The sequence below is a fragment of the Zingiber officinale genome, chromosome 8B (genome assembly GCF_018446385.1).
Source record: "Zingiber officinale cultivar Zhangliang chromosome 8B, Zo_v1.1, whole genome shotgun sequence".
Taxonomy (NCBI): domain Eukaryota; kingdom Viridiplantae; phylum Streptophyta; class Magnoliopsida; order Zingiberales; family Zingiberaceae; genus Zingiber; species Zingiber officinale.
The window spans coordinates 40,695,363-40,711,593 of record NC_056001.1 but is presented as its reverse complement, the minus strand read 5'-3'; the positions used below and the strand labels follow the sequence as shown (position 1 = coordinate 40,711,593).

Here is a 16,231-nt window from a genome sequence, read left to right as displayed (position 1 = left end):
CTAAAAACTCCTCTTGATCGATCAGCTGATCAATTAAGAAGCTATTGTTTGTCATGAAGAAATGCGCTCAATCGATCATTTGATCGATTAGTGTAGATCTTAATCGATTAACCAATCGATCTAGCCACCTTTTGTTTTGCGAACTTCTTCTCTCACCTGATCGATTGGGTTTGATCTTAATCGATTGCTCAATTGATCTGAGCCCTTTCCGCTTTGCGAAGATAGGCTCCCAATCAATTAGATTTGGCACAATCGATTACCTAATCAATCGCCCAACCCTAACTCACTTAACCCGAGTCTAGGGTTCCCTTGTCTAACTTTCGGCCAACCGTGACCTGTTAGGACTTTTTCACCAAGTGTTCGGTCAATTTTTTAACCCACTTGACTTTATCAACTTCTCATTAGACTTTCAATCACCAAGTGCGGTCCTCCTTGATCCACTTAGATTTTTCTCTTGCCTAACCGTAGTTAGGGCTTTACCTTGCCAACATGCAGTCCCTCTTGATCCACTTGGACTTACCTTTGCCTAACCGCAGTTAGGGATTTCCTTTGCCAACGTGCGATCCTCCTGATCCACTTGGACTTTGCTTGTCTAATCGTAGTTAGAACTTTACTTGCTAATGTGCAATCCTCCTTGACCCACTTGGACTTTCTTTGCCAACATGTGGTCCTCCTTGACCCACTTGGATTTTCCCTTTGCTTAACCCACGAGTTAGAAGTTGCCTTGTCTAACCTCTAATTAGGACTTTACCAATCAATTACCGATTCTGCTCGACATACTTAACTTTTCTCACATATTATCCAAGAACATATTGTCCAAACATGCTGTCTATAAAATATTGTCCAAACATCGAAACTCAAGTTCAAATTCACTCAAGTTTAGTCAAACTGGTCAACCTTGACCTAGGAAACGATTACACCAATAATATTCCAAAAAAATATTCTATTTGCACCAATTAATTATAAGATAATAGATCCGATCCTATAAAAATTTTACACTAGCTATTAGAATAAATCAGAAAGCGCTTTGCAAAAATAAATTACTATATGTTCTAATTACATTTAGTGTTATTCAAAACTATTTAGTCAAAACTAATCAAATATTATTAGAACAAATTTAATTAAAAATTCTATAAAATCACTAGGTTATTGAACAACTATAATATAAAAGTTAGCTATATGGTGCCAATTAAAAAAATATAATATTAAATATCTCGACGAATTAAGGAATAAATTCCTCTTAATAGATGATTAACCTAAGAATATTGGACTTATGAGTCGTCCTACTGTGAGTACTTTCTGATTTATCTTGATGATCAGTAGAAAATTTCTATAGAACCGGATGAATCATTTTAAAATTAATTTATATAAATTGAATATCTGATCCCAACCAACAACTAAAAAACTACAATATAAAACAAATGATTAAAATTATTTACTCCTTGTTAAAATAGATCTAGTTAAAATTATTATAATAACGTTGATAAGAACATTAGCTTTTGATATTTTTAAAATACGAAGCGTCGTTCAATATTTTTATTAATAGGATATTCTTTTAATAATAATAGAAATAAGGATAATTGTTTGTTGTTTTTGTTTTTCTCTATATTTTATCATGAAAGAAGTTACAAGATGAAAGCAGTTGTCGTCTATGGTTTCTTTTTTAAAATTTCAAACAATACAAATAAACAATGTCTTTTTTTTTTTTAAGGTTGATAATCATATATATCAAATTTGTTGAATATAAGTGAATGAAGAAGAGGTGGAAGAGGAAAGTAATTTCATTGTGAATGGAACTTTAGTTTCACATTAGGAGTTTCATGACATGATGATTAGTTTATATTGATTCACATGCATTGAGGATGTGAACAAATGCATGGGGAGATGCTCTCTCTCACGCATAAGTGCGCAGGGGGATGCAAATCCAGGGCCTGGATTGTACTGAACCATGTCGACTCATGCTCGGGCACAACTTGCGCGCGCCGAATACCGGACTGGTTGGGGCAAAATTCGTCCAAGTAAAACAACCAACGTTTTGCCACAATCTAAACGTTCGAGTAATAATTAGTGAAACAATAGACGTTTCACTACCATTAACGCTGTCGTTGATCTGAGCACCTATATAAGGAGGCTCCAATCACAGGCAGAGAAGATACACGTAGCGAAGCAAGAAAAAGCTATCCACCTCATTCCCCTTCTCTGTCGTGCTACTCCTGCTCGGCAGAGTGTCCATGATAGCGATCGGGTGCCACTCAGTTTGTCGTGACCACCAGTGCTTGGTGGGGATCACGGTCAAACCGTTGTATCCTGGGAAACAGACGACCCAAGTAAGCCTCGAAGCACAGCCGACTCTGCTAACAGCCTGAGATCATCCGCTCAGGTCATCTCTATTGTAAGTTGAATTTAAATTTGTGTAATTTTAAAATTCAACCAACTCCCCAAAATCTCCGACAATAGATTGTTTTGTCCAACAAAACTTACATTCGGAAATAGTCCTATGAAAATTTCTTATGAAAAAAATCCTATAAATTACCGAATAAAATATTTTGGATCAAATTAATATATATTTTCTCGTAGTGTTTATTTCCTTACTTGGTAAAATGAAAAGTTTTAAGAGTTATCTCAGTATTAGGCAAACGAGAAGAGTGTTTTCAGAAAATGCGATAGCATTTTAGAAATAACTCTTGTTTTCTCTGAGTTTCAATTTCTAAGGGCATGTTAAAGAGAGGGTGTATTTTAGGTGGTAAAATGAAAGATCTCAAAATTATAAGGGCGAAATACAAATTATTACTATACGGGAAGTGACAGTTCTCTGCTGGCTATATGTAGACGCCTCCGCAGCTTCACTTTGCCTCGTCGATCAAGCGGCCGCTTCTTCTCTCTCCCTCTTTCTCTCTCTCTATCGAAAGCACAGACGCAGTTCTATCGCTTGTTCTATCCGGGGAAATCTTCTTCGGCTGCTTCGGATCGAGGTTCGCAACTTAGCATTGCTATTTTCGTCAGCCAGCCTCTAAGCGTTCTGCCGATCTCTTTCTTTTTATCGCCTTTCGTCTTGGTTGGACAAAGATCGGATTTCGGGTAGATTTTGGTAGCGAAATATCTTCCTCTTTCTTTCACTTCGCTTTTGACGCTGTTTGGTTTGCCAACTAGTGGATTTTTCTCGATTATTTGACCGATTTCATCGAAAAATGCGTTTTCTTCTTTCCTCCTTGATGTCCGTTTTGATTTTGTCCTCGATTCGTTCGAGAATGTGTTTCTTCTTCTCTGTTTTGTCTATATTAAAGCACTCAGGTGCTCAATTCTTATCATATGGTAGCATGCCGTTACTGAAAACAAGACCACAGTTCAATGTCAAAAAGGGTTTGGATCATGAAATTAACAATAAAAACATGATATTTTGGTTGGTAATTCCCTGTTTTTATTTTCACAATGGGAAGGGAAATGATTTTATGATTCGAGTTCGAATGCAGTGTAGAGACAATATAAAAGATGGCTTCCAAAAGGATAAGCTAGTTTTCAAATCAAATTCAATCACTCTGGCCGGCACTGAACTGATACCTCGCACTTCTCTCTGAAGGTGTGGGTTGAGGAGGACGCCAAAGAGACATATATAGTTTGTCTCCACAGGGCTGTTCGTGAACATAGAAGAGAAGAGAGGAGAAGAGAAGAGATTGGCTTATTTGTTGATCTATTTGTACCTGCGAAGATGGCAAGGTTCAATTGCTTCTCTAGTCTTCTCATCCCAAAGAAGAAGAAATCTGATGTAAAGTTCAACCTTTTTATTCCTATTTCTAATGGTGTTTTAGTAAAACTTTCTACTGATTCTTAGTTGTTTGTAGAAACCATCTAATCCACTCCATGTCAGATGGTTGAACAATATGAGAGATTTGCGAGCTAAACCAGAATTAGTTCATCCTCTTGATAAGGGAACAAAGGAGGCATCTTTTGAGGTAAAAAGCCCTTTGACTAAATTGAGTAAAAGCAAGGATGGAGCTTTGACTAAGAATCCGGCAGTGGTTGAGGCAGCCTATGAGGGAGGTGACGAGCACGATGACGTTCAATCAATAAAGAAAGACTTCTCTGTCATCGATCTCCATGCATTAGCTGGAGAGAAAGGTGAACTTGAATCACCTGATTTTAATCATGAATGCAGCAGCATCAACGTGAGGAAGAATAACTCACAGAAAAATGAAGGGATCACTCCTGAGACGCTGATTGAAAGTGGACATGTGAGTGATCCTGGAATGGGAAAGACAATGTCTTTTGGGGGCTCTCCATTGCTGAAGCGATCATGCTCCATGATTGAAAGAAAGAGAAATTGTCAATTGCCTCCTATATCACCTTCCAAGTCTCATTCCTATGGAGATCTGAAGAAGTTGTCTGGACATGGCATAGAATCACATGACATTTTAGGCAGCCCATTATCAGTAGTGACCTCTTGCAGCGCTGACAAGGTAATTCTAAAGAAGAAATCTTCAAGTCAGGTGCTTCCCTCAAGAAGTAGAAAACTCTGGTGGAAGCTTTTTCTTTGGAGCCATAGGAATCTCCATAGGTCCTCGTTCTCAAAACCAGAAAGGAAATTCCTTCCAGTAGTAGCCTCAAACCAGAAAGATGGTTACTGTTCCGATACACTCCAATCAAGTCCTACTGTTGACATAAAGAAGAAGAAACCAATGGAAGAGCCTCATGTTGTTGCTGGTTTATGGCCTCAGAATCAATGGGTTGCTTTTTGTGCAGAATCATCTTTAGACAGAGTTAGTGCTTGGGTCCATAGTCTGGAAGATGGCCCCTTTTTCCCAACTGACAATGATGATATATCAGCTGGAGCTAATGGTGAGATAGCTACGGTTAAGGCAGGGGAACATTCACAAAAGAACCATGCTCATACGAGCAAGCATGCTTCGGAGGAAATTGTGCAGGCCAACAACATCATTAAGTCTCTCAATTCTTTGCATTCAGTAGCTCATATTTCAGGTATGGGCTTAAAAGTTATACCTGCAATTTCAGCGTTTACTAGCCTCCGAGAAGTCAATTTATCAAACAATTTCATAGGTATGAGATTGCTACCTAATTACTAATTTTGTTCTCTCATCTTCAGTTCTAAGTACTTCACTATCTGCTTTTAACTTGTTTGCTTTTACCTTCAGTTCGTATTTCTCATGGATCATTACCTAAGAGCCTGCATACACTTGACTTATCAAGGAACAAGATTTCCGCAATCGAAGGTCTCAAAGAGTTGACGAAGCTAAGGCTACTAAATCTAAGTTATAATAGAATCTCGCATATTGGCCATGGTAAAATCTTGTCACTTCATCTTTTAGTTTTCTAGCAAGAACAGATTCTTATGTTCTTAACTCTGCCATGCCCTTGCTTGTCAACCTAAGAACAAAGCTTTTTGGATGTTTCTTTCTGCAAACGAACTTGTATTGAATTCATAAAGTAGATTTGAACTCAAAAAGTACTTTCTGTTCTTGAACTGTGCATGGAACGAATTTCTTGAACTAATTATTTTCAAGAATACTGAATATCAAAGCCTAAATGGATCATTTACGTACCTTTGAGCTGATATTGCTGTTTTAATTCTCTTTGCTGTTAATACAATGATAAGGAATGTTACTAAAGATGACTTCTTTGCATAAATCCTTCCAAATAAAATGTTGATCTCAGAATAGCATCACAAAATTAACAATTTCACTCAAAATAGAATAAAAAAAAGAAAAAGATTAGCAATTGAACTAAGATTGTTATTCACTCATAAACTCAGTTCATATGAGCAACATTTGCAGCAGCCAGTTATTGACTCCAACATGATTTAGTAGTTGATACTAATACAACAACATCAACCAAGCCTTATCCTACTAGGTTGGGTCGACTAGTTGATACTAATGCAGTACTTCCTAAATAGACTTTTGCTTAACAAATAAATAACATTTCAGTGATGTTACCAGCAATCCTTGAAAAGGTCAGCAATTGTAAGTTTTTTTTTTCTTTTTGCCCTTTTTGCAGGACTGTCAAATTGCATTATCATAAAAGAGCTATACCTTGTTGGCAACAAAATCAGCGAAGTGGAAGGACTCCACAGGCTCTTGAAGCTCAGCGTTCTTGATCTAAGCTTCAACAAGATCACGACAGCAAATGCCTTAGGCCAGCTTGTTGCTAACTATAATTCCCTCTTGGCCCTCAACCTACTCGGGAACCCAATTCAGACTCATATTGGGGATGACCAGCTCCAAAAGTTTGTCTGCAGCCTCCTCCCCCATCTTGTCTACCTCAACAAGCAGCCGACTAAACCCCACAGATCTAGGGAGGCAGTGACCGATAATGTTGCCAAGGCTGCACTTGGGAGCATTGGCTGGAACTCCCGGAAACGGCCAACAAGGCATGCAGTATTGAATTTAAGCTCTCCAACTAAGGGAATCACTAATGGGAGTGAGCAAAAGAACAAACGCAGATCAAAAAGCAGGCGGCAGCACTCATTTCTGACACGAAAATAACTGCATAATATATGAAGACCCTAAATCTTCCTGCATCTTAATCTTCAAGCATGTATGTTACATAGGCTGTTTTGACTTCAATCTGAACAATGCAGCTTAACACACCTCTGGGAAATCTTCAAGCAAATAAAGATTTTGCATGGCTCATGTGCGTTTGACAATGAACGAAGAGCACAATGCAGCTCAACACACTTCTGGGAAATAATGCAAGGGATTGGTCTTTTTTATGTTCTAGAAACCGAAATGGCTTGTCCCATTTCAGTTCGTGTGTGTATTGCAGTGTCTTTTTAGCTTTTCAGTTATATTTATCATCACAATTGCTATAATATCTGAAACTTGATACTCCATTATGCAAAACTACGGTGTGTGAATTAGAACCTACAAAAATATGCCACTTGTGTAGAACAATTCTCGAAAGCGAGGACAACTCTGCCCCATTTTATTGTTGTTGCTTTATTAAGTTTATAAGATTTGATTTCTTTGGGTGTAATGTTTCATTTTCTTAATACAATCTTTAACTTTAAAATATAAATTAATAATTGATCATAACCACAGCCACAGGACACAATGATCACGTAGACTTAATATATTGAGGGCCAATATTACATCTGGGAGAATTCATATGAACAATACTCAAAGACGACACAATAACCACAAATTATGGTACAGTGAGCCACTTGTTAGAAATGAACCACAAACTTTTCCGCTCAGCATGCAGCCAAAATGCCTTTTCTTCAAACTATTTCAACAAAAGCTTGTCACAAATCAGTCTCACAAGCCAATTATATCCAAAGCAACATGAATCATTCTTATGAAGGGTCTATTGGAAGTTCTAATGCCTCTTAAAAAGACAATAAATCACAGAGATTTGATTTTGGATCTTGGCGTTGGTTTGTTCTTAACAAAAGGGATTTTGCATTTCATAAGGATATGAGAGAAAAATAATACATGCATTTAAACCGACAAAGAACTTACTGGCTCAGTATGTTGCAAATTCCATTTGAACTCACAAATCAGTATGCTGGCAAGTAATTACCAACTCAGTATCTAATCATCCCTGATGCTTTGAGCCCGAGAAGCATCTCAGACAGTCCTTCGTTCAAGTTTCTCGGGCTATATCTCAACTCCTCTTTGGCCTTATCACACGAGTATGCCCATTGATGTCTCAACACCCTCACAGTCTGCAATAGAAAGTAACAAACAAATTAAACCAGTGTAGGTGCTTCTAGTTTGGACATGTACTGGTTATATTTGTCATCAAGCTGAAAATACACGTTTTTTACTATATTAAAAGTGAAAGCACAGTTCGATCTGTTATGCAAGATTTATCAATTAACCAATTAATTTTCAGGATTCTGACTATGACGTACGGGGTAGCTGATGAGTGGAAGCTTTCCTGTGATTCGAGAAAAGAAAACAGATATAAAGCCATAGATTTCTATTATGCCCAGGGGGATGTGGATATATGGCTTGCTTGTTTTGGTGATGGCTGCAGCCTTGTCAAAGACTTGATTAAGTGATACATTTTCTCCGGTGAGCAAGTAGCGTTCGCCTAATTGTCCCTTATGCATAGCTGCAACATGTCCACTGACCACATCTTCGACATGGCAAAGTGATTCCCTATCATTCCCATCACCTATATAACCAGGTAGCCTCCAATTAAAACGCTCGATCAGCTGCAATGGCCAAAAGAAGGGTAGCATTTTAAATATTTTGTACTTAAACTTTAAGGCATAACAAACTGTTAGAGTTTATGATGCGGTGTGACGTATGAGGCGCAATGTGAAGGTGCAGGGTTGCAGCCCCTGCAGTATCTACTACTATTAGTATTATTATTGCACACATATTTATATATAGGTAATTAAGATTTCACAGTTATGTGATGTAAGCACTAATTCTCTTGTTGTCTATTTCATTATTATTGCTACATTAAACATCATGATACCTAAAAGCATAACACACCATCATCAAGCCAATACAACAATGCATGAAGAATAACACTTACTATTCGTGCAATAACATTTCCAGCTGTAAGTTTCCCGGAACCATAGATGACTCCTGGGTAAAGAAGAACAATTGGTGTCCCATCAGCTGCAGCTTGCAATGCAATTTTATCTGCAACAGCTTTAGACTTTTCATATTCTGTGCAAAATGTCTGTCCTTGATGTATCTGCAAATACAAACATAAAGAGATAATTCTGTTGTTAATTCAAAGGCATACACAGTAATGCATTTCTGATCACTTTAAACTTTTGAGATTCCAATAAAAGGGAAGCGTGCCTTATTACAATAGAGATGTACAATTGTTAACTACTTCAGACCATTCATTTATTTGAATGTTTCAAAAAATTGATGGGCAAGATCATGCTACTAAAATGTTATATCTCCTACCAGAGAATAAATAACTACATGAAACATTGATGCAATATGCTGAAACATTGATGCAAAAGTTCCTAAACTATTTTTAGAAGGGATTATTTGAGCCACATTCCTAGTTTGCCAAAGAAGGTAAGGAAAGAGGGATGACAAAGGGTTATGCCATCAGAACCTTCTATTATATATTGCTACAAGAGATCGAGTAAAACTCAATAGATTGGCTTCGATTGTGTGATAATTCAAATGAAAACAATTTGATTGCTGCTCATATCATCTCATCTGAGTGAATACTTGTTTCAGTAACATAATGGCATTGCATAAAATTAATATAATGTTGTAAAGAACTACATAACAGGTATAATAAGTACATATGTATTTATTAATGACACTGCATATAATTAATATAATGTTAATTTGAACCCAGCAAGAGAAATCTGAACAACACTAACAGAATGTGAATCTGGATTGGTAAACTAAAAACAATGAATACCTGTTTCTCATCTGCAATGTAGCCATCAGTTGGACCAAGAGCGAAAAAGGACGATGTGTATATAATCTTCTTCAGTGTCTTTGTTTCTTGAAATGCTCGCAACACATTCTGTAGACCTCCCACATTTACCTACATTTGAGAAAAAGGGCAATTATTTTACTACTCCTGTAACCTATATATATGTGTCATTCTATAATTAGCACTGCAGGAAGGATGAATTATATCAGCTCCATTTAGGATGCAGAAATTTAATATCGTTATCCCAATGTATCTCATAAAATGAATTACATGTATTTATAGACTCAACATAATCCTTTTAAACAACTAATTCTATCTAAATAACCACTTCTATTTAAAATATAGGTATGAAAATAGGTATGCCATAGACCAAGTTATATTTTTTATTTTTATATAAACTTTCCCTAAAATTAGAGCATAGATAGTATCTATGTCTACCTTGTTACATAAACTTTAAAAAGAAAAACTCTCAATAGATATACAATCCTTAAAAGTTCCATTAATGTGAACACCGGTTGAGTGACAACAAAAGCACTTTAGATTACTTAAATAGCTAGATATTAGGCATTTCTCCGCCTGAAAAGTATTAAAAGGGTGGCATTGAGAGGTACTTTGGACTACTTGGCATCAATCAATTTCTCCGCTAGAGTGGAATAGGTGATGGAACCTTAAATCATGAACTTCTAGAAAAGTCTTTTGACTTTCACATATTCTCATTCATACTTTAAATTTCTGAACATGTTCTTCAACACTTGTTCACACAAGTCCTTCGACCTTGGCAGCAAGCAGAGCTCTCACACTATGTAGAAATAAAATATTGTTATTGAAATCTACTTCACAAGAACAATTACATGTATTTATAAACTCAACACAATCCTATAAAGCGCGACTAATTCTACTAAATATCTATTTTTTTTTAAATATAGGCATAAGAATAAGCATGCAAAACAAGTTATATCTTTTATTTTATCTAACATAGGAAATTTCGACAGCTAACTCCTGGCAATTCACATAGATTAATCTCTAAATTTGTCTTAGAAGAGCTGCAAAAGGATCGTCTTTTTATCTAGAGTTTGACCTTCTCATGAATAGCTCAATTCATTTAATCGATTTTGTATGGAAAACCCAAAATTCATTAAAGCTTGATGAGGTTTTTTGCTCACTGTGAAGAATCTGGAAGGGTCGGGCAGCCAGGGCTCGACGAGCGCAGCGGCATGGAAGAGGGCGTCACAGCCCTGGAGGGCATCGACGAGAGAGGGTAGGTCGGTAACGTCCCCGTAGGCGAGCTCAAGCGCGGGGTGCGAGAGGGGCAGGGAGCTGAGGTCGCTGCTCCGCCGCACGAAGGCACAGACGGCGTGGCCCTCAGCAAGGAGCCGGTGGCAGAGGCGGCCGACGAGGAAGCCCGAAGCTCCCGTCACCAAAACCTTCCCCATTTCTTGCTTCGCACCTTTCGCACGGAGACTCAGCCCAGATATACTTGTATGCACCACCTGTAAAATAAATAAGTACATGACTCCCCACACATATAAGTAAATAGTCCTCCCTTAGAGTAACCACAATCCTAAATTTATAAATTCAATTTTATCGTAGGACCTACTATACCACGTCATTATCACATTAAAAATAAAAACTCTATAACTTTTATACGATTTTGATATACTGCGTCACGTGCACAGTGACGCACTGTACACATCGTACAGTATATCATGATTTTTTTTTATTTTGATTAAAAAAATAAATAAAATATATTAATTTTGATTAAAAAATAAATAAAATATATTTTTTATGATTTTATTGGTAGGGTTCAGGCATCCTAATTGGGATATAATTTTTCAGTTAATTTTTTTTTAAGATTTTACCTCTAGGGTTTAGATTTTCCAATTGGATTATAGTATTTAGTTAAAAAAAATAAATAAATAAATTTAAGTATTTACTGAGTATTGTAATATGTGAAGGGATATCGTAACGTATTAGCTACTTATATAAAGAAATATTGTTTTTTTTAATTAAAATGTCTGTGTTTTGTTATTTTTTTAATTTTGAATTAAAAAAATAATTAATTTTTTTTAAGATTTTATTTCTAGGGTTCAGGCTTTGGGTTATAGTATCAAAGCTATTTAGGGTTAAGCTTTGGGTTATAGTATTTGATCCTGTGTACGGCTCGACCGCCAACTCTAGCAGCCTGCCGGCGGCAGACGTCTCGAGGATGATGTTATCCCCTGTCTCCTTTGTCCTCTTGCGCTTCCTGTCTGTTCCAGGGCCGAGCAGTTCGCCCGCTCGGCGAGCCTCGGAAACCCGACCCCTAGTCGGGTTGTCTTTTATTTGGCTCGGGGGATTCCCGGCCGGTCGGCCATCTCATTCCGGTCGGTCGGGTGACCAGTCGGCCCTCTCAGTCCGGTCGGTCGGGTCTTAGGGTTGAATCTCTTGACCTTTGACCTCCACGTGTCGTTGACCTTCCGCCAACGAGGGTCCCCCGTCCTTACCACCGGATTAGCACTTTTCTATCACGTAGCTCGCTATAATTCTGGAGGTACTCTCGGAATTCTGGGGTAGAGCCCATGACTATTTGTGCCGGTGGAGGAGAGTCTTCATCCGACCAATTGACTGATGTCTCTCCTTCATCCTCAATAATCATGTTGTGCAAAATAATGCACGTATACATGATATCCTTTAAGTCATTTTTATACCAAGATCGCGCAGGACCTCTAATTATTGCCCAACGAGCTTGGAGCACTTCAAATGCTCGCTCCACATCCTTTCATGCAGCCTCCTGTCTCTCCTTGAATTTTTTTCCTTTTGGGATCCTCGGGACATGGAAAGTTCTTCACGAACGTAGCACATTCCAGGTATATACCATCTGTTAGATAGTATCCTTTTGTATATGATGTGTCGTTTACTGTGAAATTAACATCCGGAGCATTTCCTTGTAGGACGGCGTTAAATAACGGTGATTCATTAAGAACATTTATATCGTTACGCGACCCTGCAACACCAAAAAAACATGCCATATCCACAAGTCTGCAGACGCGACAGCTTCAAGAATTATTGCTGGGATGCCATAATCGCCTCTAGTAAACTGACCTTTCCAAGCGACGAGGCAATTCCTCCACTCCTAATGCATTTAATCAAGGCTGCCCAACATTCCAGGAAAATCGTGTCTCTGCTCATGCATTTAAAGCAAGCGTTAAGTGTCAGCAGCATTGGGTCTTCGCAAGTATCATGCCCTAAACACATCGATCATACATCGACAGAAGTTTATCAAGCAATTAAGGGCAGTTCTCTCACCCATCCGTACATACTCATCTAGAGAGTCAGCGGGGGATGCATATGTCAATTGACGAATAGCCGCCGTGCATTTTTGAAGTGGTGACAAACCTTTCCTTCCAATTGCATCTCTCCTCCACTGAAAACTCTGAATAATCTGTCAGGGCATCGACTATGCGAACAAATAATTCTCTTCGCATGCGAAATCGTCGTCGAAAGACTTCAGCGTGAAATGTTGGAACATCCGAGAAGTAATCTCGGACAAGGCAAACATGCCCGTCTTCATGATCCCGGTCCACATACCTTCGATTTGTAGCTGTTCGAGAACTTCGAGTTTCTTGACGTCTCTGCTCTTCCTGCTCAAGTAGCGTAATCATCATTCGATCAACATCATCTTCCGCATCTTCCCACATCTCATTTCTCCAAAATTCATGGATATTATTTTCTCTAGAGCGATGAAGATCTTCAGACATTTCGAATATAAATGAAGTTTTAAGTGGTTCAAATCAGAAATACAATGGAATGAAGAATCATAACTTCCACATTGATATATATAGACTAATTTGTAACAGATAGTTTATAACGGCTATTTTACAACAACATTACCAAACAACGTTGTCTAAATATTAAATAGTCATTTTTTTACCGTTGTCTAAAAAAATAGACGTTGCCATATTTTTACCGTTGTCTAAAAAATAGACGTTGCCAGACAACGTTCATTTTGGCAAATGAATGTTGTCGGTCAGTTTTGCAAAATGAACATTGTCGTTCATTTGACAAAAATGGGTGTTGTCTATTGTCTCATTTGATTAAGTTTTTTTAAAAAAATAAAAAAAATTAAATATTTGCTTGACAACTAGCATGGGACCCATGTGCATTTAATTTTATATTCTTAAAAGAATATGAAGCAAGCATCCAATTTTGGATGCTGGCTTCTTTAATTCTAAGTTTTTTTGAAGTCATGCAATGCAATTGGCTTCTTGGGTTTTGTAAACCCACAATTGCAGACACCCTTATCTGTAAAATGTGGACTAGAGGATCTATCCTCTTCAAGGGTGACTGTAATTTACGATTAATAAATATTTATTTTTATTTTTTATATTATTATTTTATAATAATAAGCGCTTAAGCCTTCATAATGTATCATAATTATAACACCCATCATCTCATCAAAAAACACAAGATTCATTGTCTCATACTCAATTACTCATTATAACAACATATCTCTTTTATCGACATTCCTTTTAACATTAATATCATTATTTATGGGTCCCATAATCCACTCAATCATCTTAAATAAATTTTAAAATATTTAAAATATTATTAATATTTTTAATAATAATCTTATTTTTTAAAATTATCAATATTTTTAAAATTTTATTTTTTTTTAATAAATTAAATTAAAAAAAAAACACGCACACGTTCAAGTGGAGGGGTGTTATAACACGAGAGAAGATCTCCTAGTCCACAAAAAAAGTAGATAAGAGGATGGTCCACTCCCAATTACGGCCAGATCGTAATTGTGATCCAGTCGTAATTGGTTGTGATCCCTTTATGGGTTCACCATTTCCACCAGGTTATAGTTTGGGTCAGAGCAGGCGGCTGGAGGCCGCCGAAAGTGGGTAAGTGTCCAGGTTGTTGGGCGCTGAGCAGGGGGTGGCCTTCGAGAGGCTTCCTGCCGCCGGCTCTGACCCAAACTATAACCTGGTGGGGACGATGAATCCATGAAGGGATCATAATTAATTACTACTGGATCGCAATTACGATCTGGCCACAATTGAGAGCGAACCATCCCTTGGTCCACTTTTTTTGGACCAAGATCTAACACCCCTCCACAACAGGTGTTAACATCAAGAGGTGTTATAACCCCTATTAACATAGCATTGCAGATGCTCTTAGAGATGATATAATAACAATCAAGTCTTATCCCACTGGGTGAGGTCGACTATATGAATTTTTTTATGTCATTGAGTTCTATCTCCTACTATATTATCATCTATACTTAAATAAATTTTATCTTGTTTTATTGTTTATAACCAAATCTTTTTTGGTCTTCTTCTTTCTTGTTGAATATGCATGTTTGTCATAGTTTCACATCACCTAACTGGAACATTTATTGATAGTCTAAGTACATATCCGTACCATCTTAAATGCGTCTTTCAGAGTTTTTCCTCAATACATGCAACTCCGACTTTCTTTCTAATGCTCTCATTTCTTATTTTGCCCATCCTCGTATGTCCACACATTCACTTTAATATCCTCATCTCTGCAACTCTCATCTTCTACTCATGTGCTCTAGTCATAGCCCAACATTCAGCTCCATATAACATAGCAGGTGTAACTGTAGTTTTATAGAATTACCTTTAAGTATTAGAGGTACTTTACAGTCACATAAAATATTCGACGCTCTCCTCCATTTCAACCATCCTGCTTGTTTTTTATGTAAAACATTTCTCTCAATTCTTCCATTGTTTTACAAAAATGATCTTAAATTAAATTTCTCGGTTCCAGGTAACTCACCCTCTCCTAGTTTAACAATTGTCTCATTACTTCTAATATTGCTAAGCTTAAATTCCATATATTCTGTTTTTAATCTACTAAACTTAAAACATTTCCCTTTTAGTATTTCCCGCCAAGATTCTAATTTAGCATTTACGCCTTCACATGTTTCATCTACCAAAATAATATCATCTACAAACAACATGCACCATGGTACTGTGTCTTGTACACGCAGTGAGTTCGTCCATAATTAGTGTAAAAAGATAAGAACCTAGAACTGACCCTTGATATAACCATATTTTTATTGGAAATGGTTCGGTTACTCCGCCTAAAGTCTTTACTCTGGTTATTACATCCTCGTACATATTCTTAATTAGTTCAATATATGTTATGCAAACACTTCTCTTTTATAGAATTCTCCATATAATTTCTGTTGGACTCTATCATAAGTTGTTTCTATGTCAATGAATACAATGTGTAGATCTTGTTTTTGCTCCCGAATTTTTCAATTAATTGTCTAAGAAGATATATAGCTTCTATTGTTGCCTCCAAACATAAATCTAAATTGATTTTCGGTCACTATGGTCTTTTTCCTTAATTTTTTTATAGTTTTTTTCTAGAGTTTCATGGTATGACTCATTAGTTTAATACCCTTATAGTTTGTATAATTTTATACGTTTAGAGAATATTATCTAAAATTTTACAATATTTATAAAAAAATATTTGAACAATTTAAATTTAATTTTTTAAAAAAAGTATTTTAGTATAATAATATTTTAAATACAATAATTTTAAATAAATTGAGTAATTTTTACTCGACGTCCTTCCTCAATAATAAAATTAAAACCATCCCTTTTAATTTTGTTTTATTTTTTATTTATATACATAACTGTCAATTTGAATTGGACCTATCAAGTTGACTATCCAACAAAATAATTTAAGTTAAAAGAGTTAGCTTGTGTGAATTGCATGTTCAAGTGGACTGGGCAAGCACGAGTTAGCTTCCAAGTTAAGAAGGATTTTTTTTTTCCAAAATTAGACTATGGATTACAATGATATATGTATTTTTTTTAAGTAAAAGTTGTGAATT

General features: G+C 36.6%; 2 protein-coding genes across 3 annotated transcripts; one reads left to right on the top strand and one right to left on the bottom strand.

Annotated features, from left to right (window-relative positions):
* Window positions 1–2,856: 2,856 nt before the first annotated feature.
* On the top strand, window positions 2,857–6,820 carry LOC122014951. The gene is made up of 5 exons (XM_042571514.1): window positions 2,857–2,972; window positions 3,578–3,763; window positions 3,840–5,052; window positions 5,148–5,294; window positions 6,007–6,820. The coding sequence occupies exons 2-5, from the start codon at window positions 3,707–3,709 to the stop codon at window positions 6,492–6,494; spliced, it is 1,905 nt and encodes a 634-aa protein (XP_042427448.1). The 5' UTR covers window positions 2,857–2,972; window positions 3,578–3,706; the 3' UTR covers window positions 6,495–6,820.
* Window positions 6,821–7,007: 187 nt separating this feature from the next.
* LOC122014952 (putative dihydroflavonol 4-reductase) lies at window positions 7,008–10,880 on the bottom strand. 2 transcript variants are annotated; one of them, XR_006120798.1, is made up of 6 exons: window positions 10,542–10,880; window positions 9,361–9,489; window positions 8,500–8,664; window positions 7,865–8,170; window positions 7,470–7,675; window positions 7,008–7,233 (listed from the first exon to the last, which is right to left on the bottom strand). XR_006120798.1 is itself a non-coding variant. In XM_042571515.1 (5 exons), the coding sequence occupies exons 1-5, from the start codon at window positions 10,809–10,811 to the stop codon at window positions 7,535–7,537; spliced, it is 1,011 nt and encodes a 336-aa protein (XP_042427449.1). In that variant the 5' UTR covers window positions 10,812–10,880; the 3' UTR covers window positions 7,250–7,534. The 2 variants fall into 2 exon arrangements, 1 of the variants encoding a protein (XP_042427449.1); XM_042571515.1 differs by lacking the exon at window positions 7,008–7,233 and having other exon boundaries at window positions 7,250–7,675.
* Between the last annotated feature and the right edge of the window lie 5,351 nt (window positions 10,881–16,231).